Below are 24,267 nucleotides of genomic sequence, written 5' to 3'. Positions count from 1 at the left end.
CTGTCATTAACACTCGAAAATATGTAACAGCCATTACAGTGTAACCTAATATGAAATCCTCAAAAATCTTAATCATCATAAATTCTGATTTTTACACCTGAGTTTCCTTATATGGCATTTCTGTAAGATTAGGTCTCTCCACTCTCTTCTGTCTCGAGCACTTCTTTGAATTTCCCCCTGATCCAGGTCTTATCTTAATGCTATATATCAAGTAATTTTTATCACTAACTTGTTCTCCAGTTTTCATCACACGTTCAAACCATCCCAGTCTTTGAAAACTGCTAATTTGTTAGCCTGGAACTCCACATCTCCCAGCTGTTTTTTCACTTGGAATGTGATTTCTTCTCCTGGCCCAAATCTAAGTATTTCATAGCTACTTTTGCTTAAAATCTCTCATATTTATTATATTGTTACTATCTAAGCTACAACCCTTGTAGGAAAAGTAGGATGCTATAAGCGTAACGGCTCTAACAGGGAAAAATAGCCCAGGGAGGAAAGAAAACAAGGAAATTAATAAAATACAAGAGAAGTAATGAACAATTAAAATATTTTGAGAATATTAACGTTGAAATAGATTTTTCATATATAAAATATAAAACCATGAAAAAACAGAGGAAGATAAATATGATATAATAGTGTGCCCAAGTGTACCCTGAAGCAAGAGAACTTTATATACTTAGGTTTGTGAGATAAAGGTTAAAACTGGCTTCATAGACCTACTATAAATTTTACGTTAATCTTTTTTTTATGAAATTGAGCTCGGCTAGAATTCTCAAGTCAAACCCGTGTGATGGACACAAAATTATGGTGCCAAAGTGTTTGAATGATAAGAGGGGTGTGTTAAAGAGAGAAAGAGTTTAAAGTGTTGATGAATAGTGAATATGTCAGTAATTTTTTCTTAACTTTTTAGTTAGTTATTTCTCAACTTACCTGAGGCTTTGTTACCTATCATTTTGTTAAGTGTGCTTGCACCTAGTTGTAATCTCGTATAATTTCCAGGTCAAAGTAACATGTACTTTACTTTTACTCTATTCACTCAGAAATTCATCGACAAAATATATCCCCTCTAAAAATCCTCGTAGAAAACACTGTAACTAATGAAAAATAAGTTTGATATGCTAAGGAGTTACTGTATGCAGAATACATTGAAAGACTGGTTAATATGAATAAATCTTACGATCTTTATTTTTCCTACAGGACTGATTGGGTGGTCAAGGTCTGTCATCAAAGTAGCAAAGGCCCTCGGAGTTACCTCTTTAGCGTCATTGTCACAGCAGCTCTATAGAAGTTCCAAATTGCGCAGTCAGCACAATGTACAGATAGATGCTGTAGGAAGTTTAACTTACACCCTTGATGACTCCTCGAATATTGGTAGTGAGTTGCAGGTGGCAGCTGTTGATGGAAGCTATGAGTTTGTGGTCAAAGAAAATGTCCCTTGCATTCTTTTTGCTTCACCTGAGAGTGCTCACGGACGGGCTCTCCTATTAGCCGTGTCCGATTATTTAGTTGGTACCCATAAACCAGAAATTGGATGCATTTCATGCAAAACTTCCGGTAAGTTTGCGATAATCTTTACATTACATTATTTTAAGAGTAGTTCTTAATTTAAATTTTTCTTTACACATTTCAATGTGAAACTTTAGATTGCATGCAAAGACAGCTATTACCTGTCTTACTGGTACTGGTAGGTTACTTTTCATGTACAAATGTTAACAAATTGAGTTACATGATAAAATTATTTTCTTTATAACATACACTATTACATCCTTTGAATGACTTAGGAATATACAATAATCGTTCAAAATTTAGGTACAATAATCAGTTGATTGGTCTAAATTCTATCAGATTTCTTTTTAGTTTGAGGGAAAAAAAATACGGAATATAATTCCTGTCCAAATTTGAATGTTTTTTTTATTCTGCTTATATCTCTCAAAGTTTAAGATTTTCCTTAATATCATTGTTACTAACCCAGCTACAACTCTAGTGGGAAAAGCAGGATGTTATTAGCCCAAGGGCTCCAACAGGAAAAGCTGCCTAGTGCAGAAATTAAATAGAAAAATGATAAATAAACTATGGATATGGAAAATCATAAAAAATATGAAACAGTAAGATCAATAAAAATGTTCAAATAGATTCCATATACAAACCATGAAATGAGACATGTCAACCTATTCAACAGGAGAGCATTTGCAACACTTGAACTTCTGAAGTTCCACAGATTCAATTACCAGATTTTGAAAACCATTCCACAATATGGAATGTATTATTGAAGATTTTGATAGAGAAGAAAAGACTTGAAATTAACTACATACCTAACAATACTATTACATAGTACAGTCTGGGAAGATCTGAATGCAAAGGATGGTAGTCAGTATTATGACAAATCTTAAGCAACGTACAGAAAGAAATAATTGAACAACGGTGCCATAGATTGATATCCAGAGCAAGGATAAACAAATTTTAAAAGATTAAGTTTTTTTTCTAGAAATTAATATTAGACTCAGCAGCTGAAGACCAGACAAAAAAAAAAGTGCCAAAATCATGGCAGATAGAAAGAATTAAGACACTTTCAGAATTGATCACCAAAAATCTTAAAAAGACTTTCTCCATATGCCATTTTTATGCAATTGAAAAAGAAACAGACCAGATGTGCTTCTCAGAAGTATAATTACAATCAAGAAACACAGAATTTTAAATGAGTTGTATATAGTTATAGGTCATTGTAAATTTAAAGATCTGGATATGTAACAAGCTAAATGGACCTAAAGAAGGAGATGGCTAAATTAGGAGTCATAACCGAATGGTCTGAAGTCCTTAAGAAATCCGCTAGTTTCTTAACCGCCGAATCATATTGGCGAATCGTTGAGTCCCTTTTGTCTGATTCTATAAAGAGGACATTATCTGGGTCGATGTTTGCGTCCCTACGTGCCGCAAACTTCATGAAATCCACAAAGTTAGGGTTTTGGCTATCCTTGAGGAATCTGACACAGTCCGTGTTTGGACCACCTGGGTCAGTTTGGGGAATGGGATCCGGAAGGGACGGAGTTTCAACTCGAGGAGGAGAGGAAACCAACTGCTCTTTGGCCAGTGAGGTGCCACTAAAGCTACTGCCCCGTTGAAGGAGCGGAGTTTGTGCAAGACTTTCAGTAGAAGATTCACTGGAGGGAATAAGAAGATCTTCTGCCAATGGTTCCAATCCAGGGTTAATGCGTCCATGGCATAAGCCTGAGGGTCCAGGTTCGGTGTCACATAACACGGGAGTTTGTGATTGAGTCGGGTCGCGAATAGATCTACCTGGAGACCTGGAACCAGCCTGAGTATCCACCGGAAGGAGTGCATGTCCAGGGACCACTCCGATTCCAGTGGGCTCGTCCTGGATAATGCGTCTGCTATCACATTCTGGACTCCTGCTAGGTGAGTTGCTGACAGGAACCAGTCTTTGTCGGCTGCCAAGGTGAAGATAGTGACCAGGATCTGATTCAGGTTGGGTGATTTGGACCCCCCTCTGTTGAGGCAGTGGACTACGGCCGTGCTGTCTGAGACTACTCTGATGTGGGTCGACCTCGGAGGGGAGATTCTCTTCAGGGTCAAGAACACCGCCATGGCTTCGAGAACATTGATATGGAACTGTCTCATGGCGGGTGACCAAGAGCCCTGACACATCTGATGTTGGGAGTAACCCCCCCAACCACTCAGAGACGCGTCGGTATGAATTGTCACTTGTGGAGAGGGGAACTGTAGAGGAACCGACTTGGAGAGGTTCCTCCGATCGGACCATGGTTGTAGTCTCATTTTCAAGACAGAGGGGATCTTCGAGGTCTTGTCTCTTAAAGGTATTGTCGCCCTCTTTCTCCAAACTCGATTGATGTCTTTGAGTTTGGCTTTTAATAGGAGATCGGTCAGTGAGGCAAACTGGAGTAGGCCGAGGACTCGTTCTAAAGCTCTTCTGGACACCTGTTTGTGTTTGAGAAAGTTCCTGACCTTGGAAGCTATCTCCCTCACCTTCTTGGGAGGAAGGGAGAGCTTGTGCTTTGAGAGGTCCCAACGGATGCCTAACCATTCGAAGAGGCTTGATGGTTGTAGGCGGGACTTCCGGAGGTTGACTTGGAAGCCCAGTTTGGCGAGAAAATGGAGTACCTTCGACGTAGCTCTTTTGCATTCCTGGTGCGACTGGGCCCAAATGAGCCAATCGTCCAGATAGGCGACGATTTGTATCCCTTGGTGTCTGAGTTGCTCGAGCACCGTCTCCCCCAGTTTCGTGAATACCCTGGGGGCAATGCTGAGACCGAAGGGCATGACTTTGAATGCGAAGGCTCTCTTGCCGAGACGGAAGCCTAGATAAGGAGAGAAGTTTCGAGCTACTGGGACATGATAATAGGCGTCGGTAAGATCGATAGAGGTGGTGACGGCCCCACGGGGAAGTAAGGTCCGTACCTGAGAGATAGTCAGCATACGGAACTTGTCGCAAAGGATGTAAGAGTTGAGCTTCGACAAGTCCAGAACTACCCTCAACGCCGACGAGTCTTTCTTCGGGACTGTAAACAGGCGGCCTTGGAACTTCAGGGATCGAACCCGCTTGATTGCTCTCTTCTTGAGTAACTCCGCAGTGTACTCTTCCAGGATGGGAGTGGGTCTCTGGAAGAAGGTCACCGGTGGAGGAGGGGATCCCTGTGACCATTTCCAACCCAAGCCCCTTGATATTATGCTGTGAGCCCATGGACTGAAGGTCCAATGATCCCGGAAGTGATAAAGTCTCCCTCCTACCGGCATCACATCATTGGGAGGGAGTGAACTTAGGGCCCCTCCCTCCACGGGAACCCCTTGCTCTGGGCCCGCCGCGTTGGCGGAACTGTCCTCTACCTCTGGAACTCCCTCTTTGGTATCCACGAAAGGAACCGGAGGGTTCGTAGGCAGGGTTGTATGCAGGTGAGGGCATCCAAGAGGGGTTGGGCTGTGTACCAGGGGGAGCAGCGAGGTAGACTACCTGCTGAGGAGGCGCCTGTTGTCGAGAAGTCGAGGCCGCGGAAGGCTGTGGGGACGAGGTACCCCGGGCCGCTTTGTAAGGACTAAACCTCAGCTTCTTCTTGAAGAATGTGTGTCTCTGGGGTTCGAACCTCTTTTTGGCTGAGAGACCCCACCTTACCTGCAAATTCTGGTTTGCCCTCGCTGCGCCCTGAAGAACCTTATCCACCTCGGTCTGAGGGAAGAGGGTCTTACCCCAGCAGGAGGAAGCTATCAGTCTGTTCGGCTCATGCCTGATGGTGGCCTCCGACAGAACGAACTTCCTGCAACTAACCCGTGCTGACCAGAAGTCATGGAGATCTATTTGGTAGGATAGCAGCTGGTTCTTTGTGGCGACTCTGAACAGCGTTTCCTCTGGGTAAAGAGATGCAAGGGACTCCATGGAGGTGATGGATTGGAGGGACCTAGCAAGTCTAGTACGGGTCTCGAACTCAGTTTTGAGAAGACTCTCTATTAATCTGGGAAGCTTCTCAGAGAAAAGAGTAGAGGCACAGTCCGGGTCTAGTTTCCCCACCGTGAAGGTAGAGGCCGCAGCATCCCAGGCTGCCGAGGAACCCGGAATAAGCAAAGAGGTGGGGTCCGTCTCCTTGAGAGCCGGCATGGAAGAGCCTTCTTTGATGGCCTGTATAGTCAGCTCTGTGACTTTGTCTATGAGCGGCAAAGAGATGGAGGCCGCTGTCGTAAAAATAGTGTAGGAACCCTTGTGAGGGGTGAGCTTGGAGTTAATACACCCCCACTCTGATAGTGTTCTGGCCCAGATAGCCTGGGCCTGCTCTTTTGGAAATATGACCGTTTCCTTCGGTACCTTGTCCATACGGACCAATGCATGTTCCTTTAACCGTACAAAACCATTGAACGGGAATGCTAGGCCCGGGGGATAGAACTCCAGGTCCTCTAGAGGGCGGGTGCCCATGCCCTCCAGAGTTAGGGAGCCATCTACGAATGGAGCATGCAAAGCAAACCGCCAAGGATTGTTTTTATCGAAGGGCGGCAGCTTCGATGCGTCTGGGGCAGAAGGGGGAGGGAACTGAGTTCCGGCGCGGATCAGAGTAGCCATCATATCCTTAATCTCTGTTATTGCACCAGAGTGATGTTGAACTTGATCCCTGACCAATCCTTTGATCAGTTGGATGGGGAGGAGATCAGCCCAGGGTACCTGAAAGTCACCCGTTGGTTTTTTCTTGGATTTGGTAGACTTAGACTTCTTAGGAGTAGTGGTTTTACGAGGAGCAATATGAATATCAGGAGCTGTCGAGGGTCCGGGGACCGGTGACGTTGATACTGGCAAAGCTGAAGTCTTATAAGTTCGAAGTGGCTTCACCTTGGGTCGTACGGAGGCAGAGGGATCCCGAGGAGAAGCCTTAGAGTTATCAAAACCTAGAAAGGAAGAGGTAGAAGAGGGAGTAGGAGAGAAAAGGGTTTCCACCAACTCGGCACCACTTACCTGCTCGTCCCTGGGTTCTACGTCTATATCCAGACCAGCCATGTCCATCGGTACGAGGGTTTCGTCCTCCACGGAAATGGTAGCCCTGACTTCTTCAATTAAAGGGGCAGCAAGGTCAGGAGAGACTGCAGCAGTAGTCGAGCCTGGGAAGAGACGGGAGGCCATATCCCCATCGAGGAGATAGGGTGCGCCAGACGGGGCATTCCTGCCAAAGCCCGACACCCACGGCCGAAGAGTAGCCCTTGCTGACCGAAGAGAGACATCATCGGCCTGTAAGATTTGCAGTGATTAGTGATGGAGGAGGGGGTTTGCCCTCCTAAATATACTGTGTATATCATATTCATGTCTATATTAGTGTCTGCCAACGAGAAATAAGGAACAAAGGGAAAACCCACTTACATCATCATTCAGCAGAACTGACGACAACTCGTAACAGAACGAGCACAAATCCGGGAACCACACTGGGTATTGGGCCTGTCCCGGTTCCTGGATAAAGGGAATGGAGCAGTGAGCATGAGACCGGCAGAGGTCATGCCCAACGGGGTCGCTGAACGAGGCAGAGCATCCTTCAGCAGTACAACGGGCCTTCTGTAAAAGAAAGGAGACATGAGTCTGGTGATGCTTGAAACTCTGATAAGGGATAAAAACCTATTATTTTAGAGTTCTGGCACTCACTGAATTACCTAAGTACCCATATTGCATTGACCAAACAACTGACTATTAACTTTAAGTTGATACTGCCCCATACCATTGTTGGCACTTTAAAATTCAATTGTCTGTATATTTGTAATGCACCCAATGTCTGTTAATGACATAAGGATAATAAGCTTAAAGTAATCCGCCGACCTCCAAGGGTCGGGGAAGCAGTGACATGCCCTTAAAATAAATACAAACACCAGCCTTAGCTAAAGGCAAGGCAAATATAAGTGTGAAGTGTATGGGCGACCTCCGGTGAAGCCGGAGCTCCGGTGAGGCCGGATCGTAATGAAATGTCCTGAATAAAGGAGCCTTAGCTAATTAGCTAAGGCAACTTTAAGTGTGAAGTGTTTGGGCGACCTCCGGTGACGCCGGAGGATAATGAGATGCCCTAAATAATTCAATTGTGGCTAATAATTCAATTGTGAAAGATAAAAAGCTAAGTCGTAGCTAAAGACTAAAGCTTAGATTATAGTAAAGCGTATTTACGATCTCCGGTGAGGCCGGAGGGAGAAGAAAGGTCCTGAATAATTATTGTGAATAACAACACAGTTGTAATAACAAAGGCTATTGTGGATATGGCCGTGGCCTGAGACCGAAGTAAGGGCCACCGGAGGGTCGTATCTAAACAATATGAAGCCCGTCCCATGTAGTAAACAATATAAATATAACAATAGAACGAAAGTTATTGAGAATCCCTCGTGGCGGAGTATAACTCAAGGCGGAGTGGAAAACGTTCATAACTACTCCCGAGCCGTAACGGGGAGAGGACGAAACACGGACCAAAATAACGCTAACAATTGAAAAGTCACGAAAAATAAATAACTCGTAAGTTATCATCCACCCAGAGGGGGAGAGGTGAGGGAGGGAGAACCCGCTGAACGCACAAAACGGAAAACGGGAAATCCGCTCCCCCACCGGAGCTAAGAAAGAAAACGAGAGGAAGGGGTAACTCGTGACTGCGAACAGAAAACGGGGACCCCAATCTCTCGCTCTCTTGGACACAAAAACAGGACTAAAAATCACAAAACACTATTATAAACGTATAAAATAAAAATGTACATCCATATAACACTACGATCGAAGAATAGCATTCGTTAAAACTTAAAATAAATAGCACAGTCGAGTGACGAACGCCTCGGGCGGTTACTAAACAAAAACAAAGCTAAATCGCTATCTCGATCGTAGGCTGGACTTACTAGCAAAAAGTACCATGAGCATAAATACACAAAAAAATAAAAATAAAAATAATAACGGTTCTAAAGGCATAAGGCCAGGGACTTAACCAAGAACCTAAGTGACAGAGTACTAAACGGGCAGATAAAGATGAATTCCCAAACAAGTGAACAAACAATGGCCGCCATGAAAGGCCAGACGGGAATAATAAAACAGACTATACTGGATATAAAACACAAGCCCGGTACAATAAAAAACTGTCAAAACAAACTATGGTACTTAACATTGGAATGTGTGAAGATGGAGCTTCGGACATGACAAAATAAATCCACGATAGATAAAAAAGACCGAGAGCACAACAAAACCATTCAACACTTTGAATTCCAAAAAGGATGTAGTTCAGATGGCGCTCGCGTCGTGGCGTGGGTGGTGCGGCGATGGGGATGTGTCTAGGGCCTCTGTATCGGCCCATCTCTTTGGCGAAGGAATTAACTAAATGGAAGACAACCTGTGAATAGTGGATTTCACGCGCCTTTGCTTTATACACGACACCCAAAAGGTGCTCGCGCGAGGGTTGTAACCTCAGCATTCCATGCTTTTATCTTTCTCTGGTATAATTGGAAGGTTTTTATCAGAAAAGGTATACAAGAAGGACTTTTCGCCGGGCGCCACAGGTCTCTCCCCAGAAATAGATTTTTCCTTCGTCAAAATCCCTTTTCTAGGCCAAATCACATATGCATATATAATATGAAAATTAATAGACTGAGAATACCTTGAGGGACCCAACAAGTAGATTCCTATAGTCACTATGGTGTCCCTGAACAATTTCTCTTTGTAATCTATTATTTAAAAATTCATTGATGAGGCTAAGAAGAAAAGACCCACCTACTTCCATCTGTTGAAATTTTCTAAGCAATGGTCTCATGCTCAACATGGGAAAGAGCAGCACTAAAATAGAGGCCAGTCCTATGAACTTCTTGACAACAATCAAGGGATTTGTTTGCAGCATGCTTCTGTGTATAAGTTTTTAAAACTTTGTGAAAGGAGATTATTGAATCTCATCTAAGATTTAATTAGATAAGTGAGAAAAGATTTACTGAAATACCTATACAAAGTGAGAGAAGAATAAATTATTAAAGTATATAATTTGGTATGTTGTAAAGTAAGTCAAGACCAACCAATAGTTTGTAGATAAGTGAAAAACTCCACTGTCCGGCAAAGTATTAGAATAATATTCTAAAGAGAGACTCTGTGGCATTTGTTTAGCCACTTATTAAATTTCCCTTCAATTTATCTTTCAGATGACAAAATCCAATTGAATGCATCGCATACAGTAATGGTAGGCGTGTTTATTACCCGACCGCAGCCATTTTTAGAAGAAGCGCTCAGTTCCATCGTTCGGAATGGATTGCCGGCCAAGCATACCCATTTCTTTGTCTATAATCAGGTAATAACAGGTAACCTTCCTGACCCAGGGAGCCAGTTCTGAATTGTCTTAAGGTAATAAAATTTTCTAAGTAGGATTACTGTATAGGCTTTTGTTTTTATCATGCATAAGAGATTTTCATCTATTTCCTTTGTTTTTAAGAAATAAAATTTGTTAGTAGGACAAATTTAAAAAGTACAATTATCAAAATGTTATAGAACTAGTTTTTCAAGCCAATCATATTTTCCTTTTTACTAGCGTTTTGTAATATATGAGTTTTTATTATCATTGTGCTAATAACCTTTTAATCAACAATTCTTAGTTACATAACTATTGCTTACATACACAGCTGCATTTCTTACTTTTAATCTCTATTATAGAACTACTTATATGCTTTGTACTTACAATTTTCTCCAGGCATATGTTCCTGTTATTTAAGATTAAGTAATCATAAAGTTATTGGCAATTATTTTAATTGGCCATTTATTGAATATTGAGATAGGGAAATTAATGAATCATCTACATTTTTCTTTATGAACACTTGTAGACATTTTTGTCATTGACAGTCCCTTGGAAAAACTTTTTTTTTCTGATCCATGGTGAAACTGCTTTTGATCTGTGGGGACTATTTATTAGTAAAGCCTTTAAGATTTTATTCATATTTTTACAACAAAGAAGAGGTTCTCTCATTCCAGGCAACCTAAATTCTTTATGTTAAAATCCATGCGGAGATTGTTTGCGATTAGAACAAATGTACAAAAGTATAAATACGAAAATTGGATATGTAAGTTTTGTATCATCCTTCTCAAACTTGTTTTAGGACACTAAAAAGGTTTAAGAAATAATTATTTGATTTTGTCTTAATTCTTCAGGTGGAAGAATACAAAAAGCGTGTGAACATATTTATTGAGAGTCTGGAGGCTTTTGGTAACTACATGAACATAACCTATCTAGAAGCTTCAGGAATGAGCCCAGATATATCCAGCATTAAGAACATGGCTTTGTGAGTAAAAATGGTTAGATTTCTTCTCTTTCATTGGGGTTAGAAATTTATATTTTATATGTAATGCAACACAATCATTTCTTATCTGGTGTGTTTGAAATAATAACACTGTTTGTCATGGAAATTTGTTTTACTTTTCACTTACTTTTCATTATCTTAACCTTAAATTTATATTTGAAAGCAGTATTTGAAAGAAAAAGAACAGCTATAATTTGCTGTTTTCAAAGAATTGGCCATGTCTGATTTTTTTTTTTTTTACTAATTCTATGTCTAACTCACTCTTTTACTTTTGACTTACAGGAAAGAGTGTCTTCGTATTAAATGCAAATGGTACGTCAACATTGAAGCTTATGCTTTTATAAACCCTGATGTTATACCTATTCTCTTGTCCATGGGTCATCCTGTGATAGCTCCAACCTTAAGGTAAGACTTGATTAGTGTGTTATTGACTTCCAAAGATAAACATCTTGAAAAATTCTACTCTTTATTAGACTTGAATAAAGTGAGTACCTTTTAACATGCTTTCTTTAAACCAGTGTTTGCTACATCCTATGCACTATCCTTTACAATTTTCTTTCAAAAACCTTCCTGTCTGTCTCAGAATTCTAAGGTCTTCGAGATACAATTGGGAAGATATGCTTACTTTGTCAGTTATTTGAATGAGGAATTTAAATTACTGGTACTACCTTGCTAACTGTCAAACTTTTTATACAATAAATAAGCTTTTTTGGCATGCTGAATTATAATTCGTCATTCGTGAAAAGAGACGGGGAGAATTACTGCAAACTTTTTAGGACACCAATAGGGTTATGTAATATACTAGTCTTAGATAATCCCTACATTACAACATACATTATATTAAACTGGTTTTTGCCCCTGTTTGGGGCAGTGCCTGCATGTACTTTACACATTACTACAGATTTTTAATCGTCTATTTTACCTCAGTTTCGGCTTTCTACTATCTTACTGTCTAGCCTCATAACTTTGTCTTCATTGTGCCTCAGTGTAGAGCGGGTTCCTCAGCCCCAGCCCCTGCCCATATGTCCTAAATTCCCTAAAACCAAACCAAAACTAGTTTTTTTTAGAAAGATATATGTACATATATATACAGAGAGAGAGAGAGAGAGAGAGAGAGAGAGAGAGAGAGAGAGAGAGAGAGAGAGAGAGAGAGAGAGAGAGAGAGAGAGAGAGAGAGAGAGAGAGATATATATTACCTTCTAGAGGAATCCTGTTTTATTAAATCATAGTAGGGTACTGTACACATTTGAACTGAATACTAATGACTAAGTAGAACACGGTTGGAACACTGTTAATGGGAACACACCTGCTATGCAGCTAATGTGAACATACAGTTTTTATCTCAAGTTCTGCCACCAAGTGAACTAGTGGTACTTTAATGGCAAGAACAAAACTGTCCAGGGTTTGGTTTTTTATCGTAGCCTTTAAATCTATACATATTGTGAAGTTTTTTGGGGGGAATGAAAAATAATTTAATACCATTGATTTTTTCAATGTACATTATCATCACAAGCCAAGGTGTGATCATAAGTGGGAGAGCAGAGAAACACAAGTAAAAGGGCCTCAGCTAAGAGCCCAGTACAGGAAAATAAGTTGAAAAGAAAATAATAAACTATACAAGAGAGAAAAGGAAGTAAAACAAAAAATACCAATGACAAATTAAAATTAATGATATAGATAACAAGTAAAATACAAATAAGTTATTTATATAACAGTTGAACTATGAAATAAGATTCATGTCAGCCTTTAAACATAAGGCATTTGTCCAAAGTTTTAACTTCTGAAAACCATTTCACAATTTAGTCAGAATGCTGTGAAATATTGAACCTCAAATAAGAATTGGCAAAATTCTTAGAATGAACTCCATGTCTAGTACAGTGCTTTAAGAGTGAAGATATAGTAGTTTATTACAGTACTGTTTTTGCAATTTCAATTTTATTTGAGTAGAATGGTGATGGTTGTCGGCAGAATTTTTTTTTTTATTTTGATCAGTGTCGGTGATAATTTTATATCAATGAAAATCATCCAAACTGTTTATTCCAGAGTTCAGAAATGGATGCCAGCTTCTTTCTGGCGAGAAATTGATGCTGCAGCTTTGATTCCATCTTATTCTTGGGACCATAACAAGATTTTAAATGAAACTAAAGATATCAGGTAAAGGTGTAAAGAACAATTCAATCTGATATTGGTACTAAGCATATTTTCCCCAGGTAAAATCATTCTCAATTCCATTTTCAAATATGATAGACAGAGATATTGTGTCAATTTTATGTCTACAGCATTTTATAAATTTTTCCCTTAAATAGATCAAACTCCTTATTGAAATTAAATAACATATGATTCTTAAGCAAAATTAATGTATGGTATATGCAGAAATATGTTTTGATAAATGCATGTTGTTAAAAGTCTGAGGCATTGCAATAAACCTCTTATAGAATATTTTTTTATCAAATATATTTTCTTTTATTATTATAGGGGCTATTGGCACTCGTCTTGCATTCATGGCATCTACGCTATCAGGCATGACATCCTTGAAAGGCTGTCAGACCCATATACCCCCTCCCAAAATAGTCCGAAAACTCTTTCCTTCATCAACTCTGCTGATATGGCCCTCTGTGCTGCTTTGAGGAATGATGGGTTCCCAATGATTGCTACGAATGCATTCCCTAGCAGTGGAATTCTGCTTAACTTAACTAATTACAAGATGAAAGAAAATAACCTGGACCAATATGCTTCTAACCCTATCATCTGGATGGTTGCTTATGGTCATAAAGAACTTCTAAATATCTTGAGTGGGAATGTTTCTTCTGTAAAGAGGGTTAGTTCTACTTTATAAAAAATAGTTTGTTATATATATATAGAGTTGAATTACTGTATATCTTACTGCAGATATTCTTAATTTTTTCAAAACCCATCAGTACATTCTTTTACTGTATTGCTACTGAATATCAGGCAATTCATTTCTTTATTACTTCAAAGTTTATGCATTGAATGATGAATGCATTATCAGTTAAGATTTTAGTTCCAATGTATGTTCTTCTTGTTAGGTTTTTTACTAGTTCAGAAAGTCATTCATGATAATCATCTAAAATGCTCTAATTTAAAATTCTTTTAGGTCTATGACTTAACTAGTTTTAAGAGTAATAATAACCAGACTTGGAGTGGTAACAATTTTATAAAAAAGCCAAATGAATAAATAATATAGACATCTTACACGAATTTAAATTTATTAGAAGAAATAAAAAATACAATTCTGACAAATTTATCACATAGTGCATATAAAGTTAGTGTCAAGCTGTAGTTTCACTTAATTTGCATCTCAATCCACACTCGCCTTTGCTAATTAGTGACAAATAAGAAAGTACCATTTTCTATTAAAGAATACGAAAGATGCCCATGTGCTTTTTTATGCATCGTAGTATTCATTAAAAATCACCCTTCATTTATGTACTTGATATATATGAATATATGATCCTGAGCAATTAATAACTCTAATTTATAATGATAATAATAATAATAATAATAATAATAATAATAATAATAAAGACTTCTATTATTACTCATATCACTGTCATTATTTTCATCTCTCAAGACATATCCTTCGTAATCCAGATGTCAAGAGGTTATTTCTTAACACTTGTGGCTATGGTCTGGCTTTATTTTGCGCTTCATAACGATAATGTTAGAAACAACCATTTTTCAATATTAAACTTACCCGATAATCATGTAGCTGTCAACTCCGTTGCCCGACAGAATTCTATGGAGGGATACGCCAGCTATCACAATACTAGAAGGGGGTGTATTTACCAGCGCCACCTGTGGCCAGGTACTCAAGTACTTCTTGTTGACACCTCCTCAATTATTCCTCTGTCGTGCTTCCGGCAAGACGTTCTGGGATACGCTTATGTTCTTGGAGTATTTTCACGACTTTGGTGAAGTATTTCTCTTTGATTTCGGCTGTCGCTTTACTGGAAAACTTCTATATTAGCTTAGTTAGCTTTTGGAATTAATTTGATTAATTTTGGTGACGAGAGAGTATGAACTCTCGTTCACCTTTCAATGGCCGACCCTTCCCTTAGACGGAAGTGTTGGTGTCTAAGAGAGTATAGACTCTCTTTCTTAATTTTGCTTAACAAAGTTATAGTTTTATTTTATATCTCTCCGCCTCTTATAGGCCTCTTCGATTAACTTCCTTTTATTATAAACTCATTAAAATTAATTTTTATATTTGTTTATATTCGACCTTCCTAATAGTAGGCGGTCTTTTACCGTAGTTAATAAACTTTGAGCCCGTCATTTCGGTTTTACCTGTTAACATATTATGCTATTTCCGCCACAGAGTTTGAAAGATTTTCTTTGACAGTCTCGTACTGTTTTCAAAGCTGAACTAACGTTTTGTTTTGTCTCTGCAGTTGTTGACGTTCAGAACGTTCAACTTGCACTCTATCGTTACGATAGAGAAAGAATGTTCACGGTTTCACGTTGCAGTAAGAGTAACCGTGTCTAGCGTTTTGTTCATTCTTTCTTAACTTAATGGTTTTGATCCTAATAAAGGAACTTTTCAGTTTTTTCCTTTAACAATAATATGTTTTTTACGATATATATGATTGGGCTCTTCTCTCAGGTTCTAAGTCAAGAGAGAGAGAGAGAGAGAGAGAGATAGAGACGGAGGGAGAAAGAGGATAAACGTTTCATTCAAGCCTGCCAGGCGTACGAGTAACGTCATTATCGATTTTTGCTCTTCTCCCTAGTCTCTTTAGGGGAAGAAACTAAACGTTTCTAGAGTGATCTAGTGTTTAGTCTCTTTCCAACCACTGATTTATCTTTCATTAGATTTTTCTGTTACATTGTAATTCTGTTTTCGCAATTACTAACTTTGAGAAAGGATAGAATTGCGTATTTCAGGTACAAACCACTTAAGTTTCGAGTTCAGTGAAATAAGTGCAAACAGAAATCAAAGTGATAAGTGATTAGTGCGTGAGGGTACTTTTGTGCGCGCCAGTCGTCCTCCCAGTCCGGGACCTCTTGCAAGCTCCCAAGCCCAGGGGAGAAGCAATGTCGAAGGGCATAAGGGTTCAGCAGGCCTTGATCGGCGCACAGAAGTATTCTCGGTGGTTGTGGGCGTGTCTTACCGAGACCGTCACTCCCACCCGCAGACGATTGAGCCCTTATTTTGCTCGTCTGCAGAAGAGATTAGGGGAGAAAATAAAGGCAGAGTAACGCTGGTCTCAGGTCTCAAGACTTCTTAAACGTTAAGTCCAGACCTATGCCAGACGTACGAAGTTAAAGTTCACAACCCGAATGCAGTCGTTGGGTTAGCTCTGACTCTCCTAAGTCATCAGTTGATTACACTCCGACTTAGAGGAGTAAGGTTCTGCCACAACAGATCTCTGCTGTTAAGGCTTTACCTCAGCAGAACTTAGTGTCTGCCGACCCCAAGTTAACTCTACTGCAGTCCATACAGTCACAACTTTCGGTCTTGATGCATGAGTGTCGGGCTGAGAGTGTTGCACCGCCTGCACTCCCTCCACCTGTTCTCGCTGCACCTGTGCTCGCCCAGCCTGCACCTGCTCCGCCTGGTCGCAGCACCATCTGCCAGGCGTACGATGTTGTGAACTCTACTACAGTCCATGCAAGCACAGTTTTCGGACTTGATGAGTGAGTGTCGGGCTGAGAGTGTTGCTCCACCGCCTCCTGTGGTGCACCAACCTCCTGCACCCGTTCAGCCTGTGCTGCACCCGCCTGCACCGGTGGTGCACCACCTCCTGCACCCGTTCAGCCTGTGCTGCACCCGCCTGCACCGGTGGTGCACCAACCTCCTGCACCCGTTCAGCCTATGCTGCACCCGCCTGCACCGGTGGTGCACCAACCTCCTGCACCCGTTCAGCCTGTGCTGCACCCGCCTGCACTCGCTGCACCCAGTCGCAGCTCCATCTGCCAGGCGTACGATGTTGAACCACTTTCGGAGTTTGCTGTTCACAGTGTTGTTCAGCCTCAGCCTTCTTTAAGGCAACCCTTGCTTTGGGATCAGGAGAGTTACACTCTTCCTCCTCCTCCCCTTGCTGCTCCTCCAGTGGTGCAACTCTCGGTTGGGGTACAACAACCTCTCCCCTCCGTGAGTCTGTCTGCTCAACCAGCGCTGCACCGAGTTCAACCCTCATAGGCAAACTCATCTACACCATGCACTTGCGCCTCAGGAGCCTCAGCTTGCTAGAACTTTACCTTGTTCTGCGCAGCCTCAACCTTCTCATGCTCCACTCATCTCTCAGGAACAGGAACGGACTACTCCGCCTCCGTCCTCCGCTCAGCTGGTACAATCCTTGGGTGCAACTCTTGATAGGAGTCAACCTCCTTCACCCTTGCACCTGCCTTCTGCTCCGTCTGTTGTTCAGCCTATGCAGTCTGAACCTCAGGTTTTCCCTCAAGTTGAGGAAACCTCTGTTGTTGTTCCAGCTCGTTCTGACTCTGCTGTTCAGCATACCATGGTTTAGACCCCATGCAAGCATGCATTAAGCCCTCTAGCACTGGTCATGGAATTTCTGAGAAATGTTAAACGCCATGCACACGCTCTGCTTTCCTTTCAGCAGGCTCTGCTTACAGCAGGCTCTACTTCCTACATGCTCAGCATTCAGCATGCTCTGCATACAACATGCTCTGCATACAGCATGCTCTGCATTCAGCATGCTCTGCATACAGCATACTCTGCATACATCATGCTCTGCATACCTTACCGCATGCTTCTCAACACATCTTGGGTTGTTGCCAACTCACTAGACTGTCAAGCAGTTTCATAACGTTGCCTTCTAGTCTGCTGCTTTGCACCAGTGAACCCTCACTCAGAGAACTTAGCTTTTCTAGGATAAGGTCCCTGTAGATGAGAAAGTTCTTTTCTCCCTCCTTCTGATATTCCCTTGAGGACTCTGTCATTTGGAGGGAGCCTTTAGCTGCATAACCTCTTATGGACTTTTATTTAAGCATAACATGCTTACAGGGAAGGTAATGGTTACACTTCAGCCGCTAATCCCGTCTGTTACCACACCTGCTCCCATAGACCTTGAGCTGTGTTGCATGACATGCAGTCCAAGCTTAGTCCTTGTTAGAGGATTTTTTGTTTACGGAGTCAATGTGTCACGGGGAAGACGTTCAACAACCAACAGAAGGGACTTGTTGTGACGCAGTGGGCAACCTCAGCAACCCGTTTAGGAGTTGTCTGTACGACCCAGACAGTCTAGACAGAATCGGGTTGTCACTGTACTTCCTCGCTTGCCCATGATTGACAGTTTGCAGACTGTGCAGCAGTATCATGATCTTGTGTCCGGCTCCGTCAGACGACTGGCTTTTAAGAGCTCCCTCAAGTCGTCGCTGTCTGGAGATTTTCAAATGGACTATGGATCTGACCAAGGAACTGGGCCTCCTGGTCAATTTTGAGGAGTCTCAGCTCGTTCCATCCCAGACCATTGTCTCCTTGGGTATGGATCTTCAGAGTCGAGCTTTTCGGACTTGTCCGTCGGCCCCAAGGATCTTCCAAGCCCTAGAATGCATCCAGAGCATGCTGAGAAGGAACCGATGCTTAGTCAGGCAGTGGATGAGTCTAACAGGGACACTTTCATCGCTGGCCCTGTTCATCGAGTTAGGGAGACTCCACCTCCGCCCCCTTCAGTATCATCTAGCTGCTCACTGGATAAAGGACATGACGCTAGAGACGGGCTCAGTTCCTGTTTCCGAAGAGATGAGGTCTACTCTAACGTGGTGGAAGAACAGCATTCTTCTCAAGGAAGGTCTACCATTGGCTGTTCAGTCCTACGACCACCGTCTCTTCTCGGACGCATCGGACACGGGCTGCGGTGCGACACTGGACGGACAGGAATGCTCGGGAACATGGAATCAGGAGCAAAGGACACTTCACATCTATTGCAAGGAGTTGTTGGCAGTTCATTTGGCCTTGATAAACTTCAAGTCCCTCCAGCTTAACAAGGTGGTGGAGGTGAACTCCGACTACACCACAGCCTTGGCTTACATCTCCAAGCAGGGAGGGACTCATTCGAGGAAGTTGTTCGAGATCGCAAGGGACCTCCTCATTTGGTCAAAAGATCGAAAGCTCACGCTGGTAACGAGGCTCATTCAGGGCGATATGAATTTCATGGCAGATCGCCTCAGCCGGAAGGGTCAGGTCTTCCCCACAGAGTGGACCCTTCACAAGAATGTTTGCAGCAGACTTTGGGCCCTGTGGGATCAGCCAACCATAGATCTATTCGCTACCTCGATGACCAAGAGGCTCCTCTAGTATTGTTCTCCGATTCCAGACCCAGCAGCAGTTCGCGTGGATGCCTTTCTGCTGGATTGGTCCCATCTCAACCTGTATGCATTCCCGCCGTTCAAGATTGTCAACAGGGTACTTCAGAAGTTCGCCTCTCACAAAGGGACACGGCTGACGTTGGTTGCTCCCCTCTGGCCCGCGAGAGAATGTTTCACTGAGGTACTGCAATGGCTGGTCGACGTTCCCAGGACTCTTCCTCCTAGAGTGGACCTTCTGCGTCAACCTCACGTAAAGAAGGTACTCCCAACCTCCACGCTCTTCGTCTGACTGCCTTCAGACTATCGAAAGACTCTCAAGAGCTAGAGGCTTTTCGAAGGAGGCAGCCAGAGCGATTGCCAGAGCAAGGAGGACATCCACTCTCAGAGTCTATCAGTCTTTATGGGAAGTCTTCCGAAGCTGGTGCAAGGCCAATGCAGTTTTCCTCAACCAGTACCAATGTAACCCAGATTGCTGACTTCCTGTTACATCTAAGGAACGTAAGCTCCCTATCAGCTCCTACGATCAAGGGTTACAGAAGTTTGTTGGCAGCGGTTTTCCGCCACAGAGGCTTGGATCTTTCCTCCAACAAAGATCTACAGGACCTCCTTAGGTCTTTTGAGACCTCAAAGGAACGTCGGTTGTCCACTCCAGGCTGGAATCTAGACGTGGTCCTAAGGTTCCTAATGTCATCAGGATTTGAACCGCTCCAATCAGCCTCTTTTAAGGACCTCACATTAAAAACTCTTTTCCTCGTGTGCTTAGCAACAGGTAAAAGAGTAAGTGAGATCCACGCCTTCAGCAGGAACATAGGTTTCACATCTGAAACGGCTACATGTTCCTTACAGCTCGGTTTTTTGGCTAAAAACGAGCTTCCTTCCCGTCCTTGGCCTAAGTCGTTCGAGATCCCAAGCCTTTCCAACATGGTGGGGAACGAACTGGAGAGAGTACTTTGCCCAGTTAGAGCTCTTAAGTACTATCTAAAGGTCAAAACCATTACGAGGACAATCAGAAGCCTTATGGTGTGCTATCAAGAAGCCTTCTCTACCAATGTCTAAGAACTCAGTTTCTTACTACATCAGGCTTCTGATTAGAGAAGCAAATTCTCATCTGAAGGAAGAAGACCTTGCTTTGCTGAAGGTAAGGACACATGAAGTGAGAGCTGTGGCTACTTCAGTGGCCTTCAAACAGAACCGTTCTCTGCAGAGTGTTATGGATGCAACCTATTGGAGAAACAAGTCAGTGTTCGCATCATTCTATCTCAAAGATGTCCAGTCTCTTTACGAGTACTGCTACACCCTGGGTCTATTCGTAGCAACGAATGCAGTAGTAGGCGAGGGCTCAGCCACTACATTCCCATAATCCCATAACTTTTTAACCTTTCTCTTGAATACTTTTTATGGGTTGTACGGTCGGCTAAGAAGCCTTCCACATCCTTGTTGATTTGGCGGGTGGTCAATTCTTTCTTGAGAAGCGCCAAGGTTAAAGGTTGTGATGAGGTCCTTTAGTATGGGTTGCAGCCCTGTATACTTTAGCACCTTTGAGTTGATTCAGCCTCCCAAGAGGAACGCTGCGCTCAGTAAGGAAGACGATCTTATTAAAGGCAGAGTAACGGTTCAAGTCGACTTCCTTACCAGGTACTTATTATTTCATTGTTATTGTGGATAACTGATTATATGAAATATGGGATACTTAGCTATCCTTTAATCTTGTACACTGGTTTTCACCCACCCCCCTGGGTGTGAATCAGCTACATGATTATCGGGTAAGTTTAATATTGAAAAATGTTATTTTTATTAATAAAATAAATTTTTGAATATACTTACCCGATAATCATGATTTAATCGACCCTCCCTTCCTCCCCATAGAGAACCAGTGGACCGAGGAATAATTGAGGAGGTGTCAACAAGAAGTACTTGAGTACCTGGCCACAGGTGGCGCTGGTAAATACACCCCCTTCTAGTATTGTGATAGCTGGCGTATCCCTCCATAGAATTCTGTCGGGCAACGGAGTTGACAGCTACATGATTATCGGGTAAGTATATTCAAAAATTTATTTTATTAATAAAAATAACATATTAACATATTCAATTTTGATAATCTTAGTATCAATTGAGAAGAAGCTAATCACACAATACATACTTAATCCAATTATAATTCTGTTGACATCAGATGTTTCCATTATATTGTTCACAAAAATATGATTAACCATTTGTCCAATTTTTCAGCCCTGTCATGAAGTTTATGAAATCCCTGCGTTCAACGAACTCTTTGCTTTTGATATGATGAACCTCGCTAAAAAGATTAATAAGTGGTCTCCCGCACTAAAGAGAGTGAGTATACATTCATTACTACTGTTACATTTATTTAGCAAAATCAGTCATTGAAAATTGGCATAAATTATAATAAATTTCATAAGTGATTTGTACTTCTCCTAGCTACACAAACCTGAGTCCATTAAAATAGGGAATGTTTTCAGCATGGCTGGAATGGCCCTTGAACTGATTAATGAGGTAGTAATGGCAGGTGGTGAGTACAGGCTCTTCACTTTTGACCTTTGGCTCAGGACTGAGAGGGGTGTTTGAGATAAGTGAAATTCAACTTTGAAGGGCTTACGTTTGTATATCTTAAAAATACAAAATACTTTTAAAAAGATTTATTTGTTCCTAAGAAATATACATACCTTTTCTCCTTTAAAATAAGGATGCAGTACTCATTAGTGGGAGGAAGTTCCCCAAAAACGAATTGGTTGGTTCTTTTTCTTCATCGTACAGGAGCAGTGGAGATGACTCCAGCAACTTCCTATCAGTCCATCATATGGACGAGTAGGCTGATGGGGCCTGGACAGAACTTAATTATATAATTGGTATTCGGTCAATGAAGGAATCATTCTCACCCGAAGGAGAGATGCAGTCTGTAATGGAAAACCTAGTGTATGAGGACCAGTGGGTTTGGTATTCAATCACCATCTTTCCTCTTGTTAAGGGAGATGGGGGAAAACTAATGCTTACAAATCTAGTCTAATGAGAATGATGCTAAGATGTATAGCTTACCAGCATCATTGTCAGATTCTGCTTGTAACAGTACAACCACTTCCTCCCAAGGTGGGGAAGGAAAGAAGAAGCCGAAGAGCTAGTCATTCTACCTTCATCCAGACTTACATCTGCACATTGCCATAGACAAGATGCTTTCTGTCCTGTGTGGGGGCTAAGCTATCTACACAACTACTTGAGCAACTACCATCAGACCAAGAACAGAAGTGTTAAAGGACTTGTGGGTATGCTCTAAGTAAAAGGTGGTAAAGGTTGTTTGACACTTCCAAACTACTGCCTTCATCACCTGGTTGACTTCTACATTCTTTCAGAAGGCAAATTTGGGACCAATACCCCTGACTTCATGAGCTTTTGCCTGAGCTGAAAGGTTCGAGGTGTATGCTCTTTTGATCATCTCACAAAGTCAGTAAAAAACAAGTGTTCTTTGACACCTCTTAATTGGTTCTGCCAGTGCTAAGGAAGAGATATTGCCACTCAGGCCTAAGATGTCAAGTCCTCTTCAAATTGCACTGCAGAGCCATCATGGGACAAAAAATATCTCCTCTCAATTACCATCAGACGCTAAATGTAGCGAGGGGAAGGAGAACTTCTTGAATCTTGAGTCGTGTGTCAGTGTTCGCTTGATTTTGGCCACGAATTTGGGTACCAAACTAAAGGAAATCTTCAAACCCTCAGCATGGGTTATTATACAAGAGAGTCACTTCCCCGATGCTAAAGATAGCAAAAGGACGCCCTTGAGAATTGGGTCTCTTTCTTATAACCTTCTCAAAGTCTCCTAGGGGATATGAGTAAGAAACTTGAGAAAAAGGGTCATATCCCACTCTGGGAACCTGAGGTCCTGGGATGGGCAAGACTGCTCAAAGCTTCCAAGAGCATCGACAACTCCCACGAAAAGGAGAGGTCTATACCCTTCAGTCAGAAGACCATACTTAAGGCTGAGCAGTAGCCTTTCAAAGCCTCAACTGAGGGGCGCTTCTCTCATCGAAGATTGATGTGGTAGTTGGCGATCTACACTAGAGATGCTCCAACAAGAGCTGTACCCTTTCTACATCTGCAGCAACAGAGGACCATCATAGATATCCGGACATCTGTGCAGTCCCTCGTAAGAAAGCCTTTTGCTTGGAGGAGATGCTGGATAGTTTCCAGCTGGGTAGTGCAAGTGACTTTACAGATTGGTGGTACCTCTAAAGGTGAGGCTGACAGAGAAGTGTGTTCCATGGGGTAGTTTTCTTTGGACCTTGATTAAAGGTGCTACTAGATTGGGATATTACTTGAATTTTTATCATCTGGTAGTCACCAGGCATGATCAACACTCAGTTGATCAGTTGGAGAATCATTAAACAGAAGAAAAGAGTAGGCCTCCAGGTGATCCTATTGGTGTTGGAAAGCATCCTTGAAAACTTCCTGTAGGTCTGGAATGTGGGAACAGAACACCAGGAGTTTCCTGTTTAGCTGTGTGGTGAATAAGTTCATTCCTGGTGGGCCCTGCAAAGTTAAAAGCCTTCTCACTAAGCAAGAATGCATGGACAATAACTGTCATATAACCTGACCCTGGCGACTGAATGTACATTCCTCTTGCCTGGTATGTATCTGGCTCACAGTTCTATGGTGTGGTAAACCACCCAGATATGCATCTGCTTTGTCAAATTGCAAAAAGGGAAAGAAATCATCCCTCCTTACTTGTTGACGTAAGATACTGTTGCGGTGTTGTCGCCCATCAACACTACTGAGTGTCATAAAATGTTCCTGGAATGTATGAAGTGGTAGAAACGCTATTTGTATTTTCAACATAGTATGCAGACGTTTCTTATGCTGGCTACACACCTAACGCAACCAAGTTACGCGTTTGTACACCCCACGCCTCGATACGTCTGAAAACTGTTGCATGTGTGGAAGCTAGGAGTCCAGTGGGGCTCCCTTGGTTAGGTTTTCTTCATCCAGCCACCAGGTAAGATTGACCTGTATCTTCAGTCCCACTGGAACAAGATGGATAGAGGGATCCTTAGAAGTCGACCACTGATCATTCAAACACTTGTGTGGGGATCTCGGGTAGACACCCGTAAGGAATGAGAAGACTGCCATTGTCAAGCTAAAAGTACTGTTTTGGACAGAAATTTTCACATTACCTTTGAGCTT

General features: G+C 42.0%; 1 protein-coding gene across 3 annotated transcripts in view; it reads left to right on the top strand.

The window, feature by feature from the left end:
* LOC137616316 (procollagen-lysine,2-oxoglutarate 5-dioxygenase 1-like) overlaps nucleotides 1–24,267 on the top strand; it is a 201,984-nt gene that overhangs the window by 130,916 nt on the left and 46,801 nt on the right. For all 3 annotated transcript variants that reach the window (XM_068345964.1, XM_068345966.1, XM_068345965.1), the window contains 7 exons: nucleotides 1,198–1,554; nucleotides 9,640–9,785; nucleotides 10,637–10,767; nucleotides 11,068–11,190; nucleotides 12,829–12,939; nucleotides 13,261–13,603; nucleotides 21,307–21,411. In XM_068345964.1, the coding sequence (XP_068202065.1) occupies nucleotides 1,198–1,554; nucleotides 9,640–9,785; nucleotides 10,637–10,767; nucleotides 11,068–11,190; nucleotides 12,829–12,939; nucleotides 13,261–13,603; nucleotides 21,307–21,411 (1,316 nt within the window). The remainder of the gene's footprint in view (nucleotides 1–1,197; nucleotides 1,555–9,639; nucleotides 9,786–10,636; nucleotides 10,768–11,067; nucleotides 11,191–12,828; nucleotides 12,940–13,260; nucleotides 13,604–21,306; nucleotides 21,412–24,267) is intronic.

This window comes from Palaemon carinicauda, chromosome 22 (assembly GCF_036898095.1).
Source record: "Palaemon carinicauda isolate YSFRI2023 chromosome 22, ASM3689809v2, whole genome shotgun sequence".
NCBI classification, from domain to species: Eukaryota; Metazoa; Arthropoda; class Malacostraca; order Decapoda; family Palaemonidae; genus Palaemon; species Palaemon carinicauda.
Note: the sequence above shows the minus strand (reverse complement) of the source record. Positions and strands in the feature narration are given on the sequence as shown.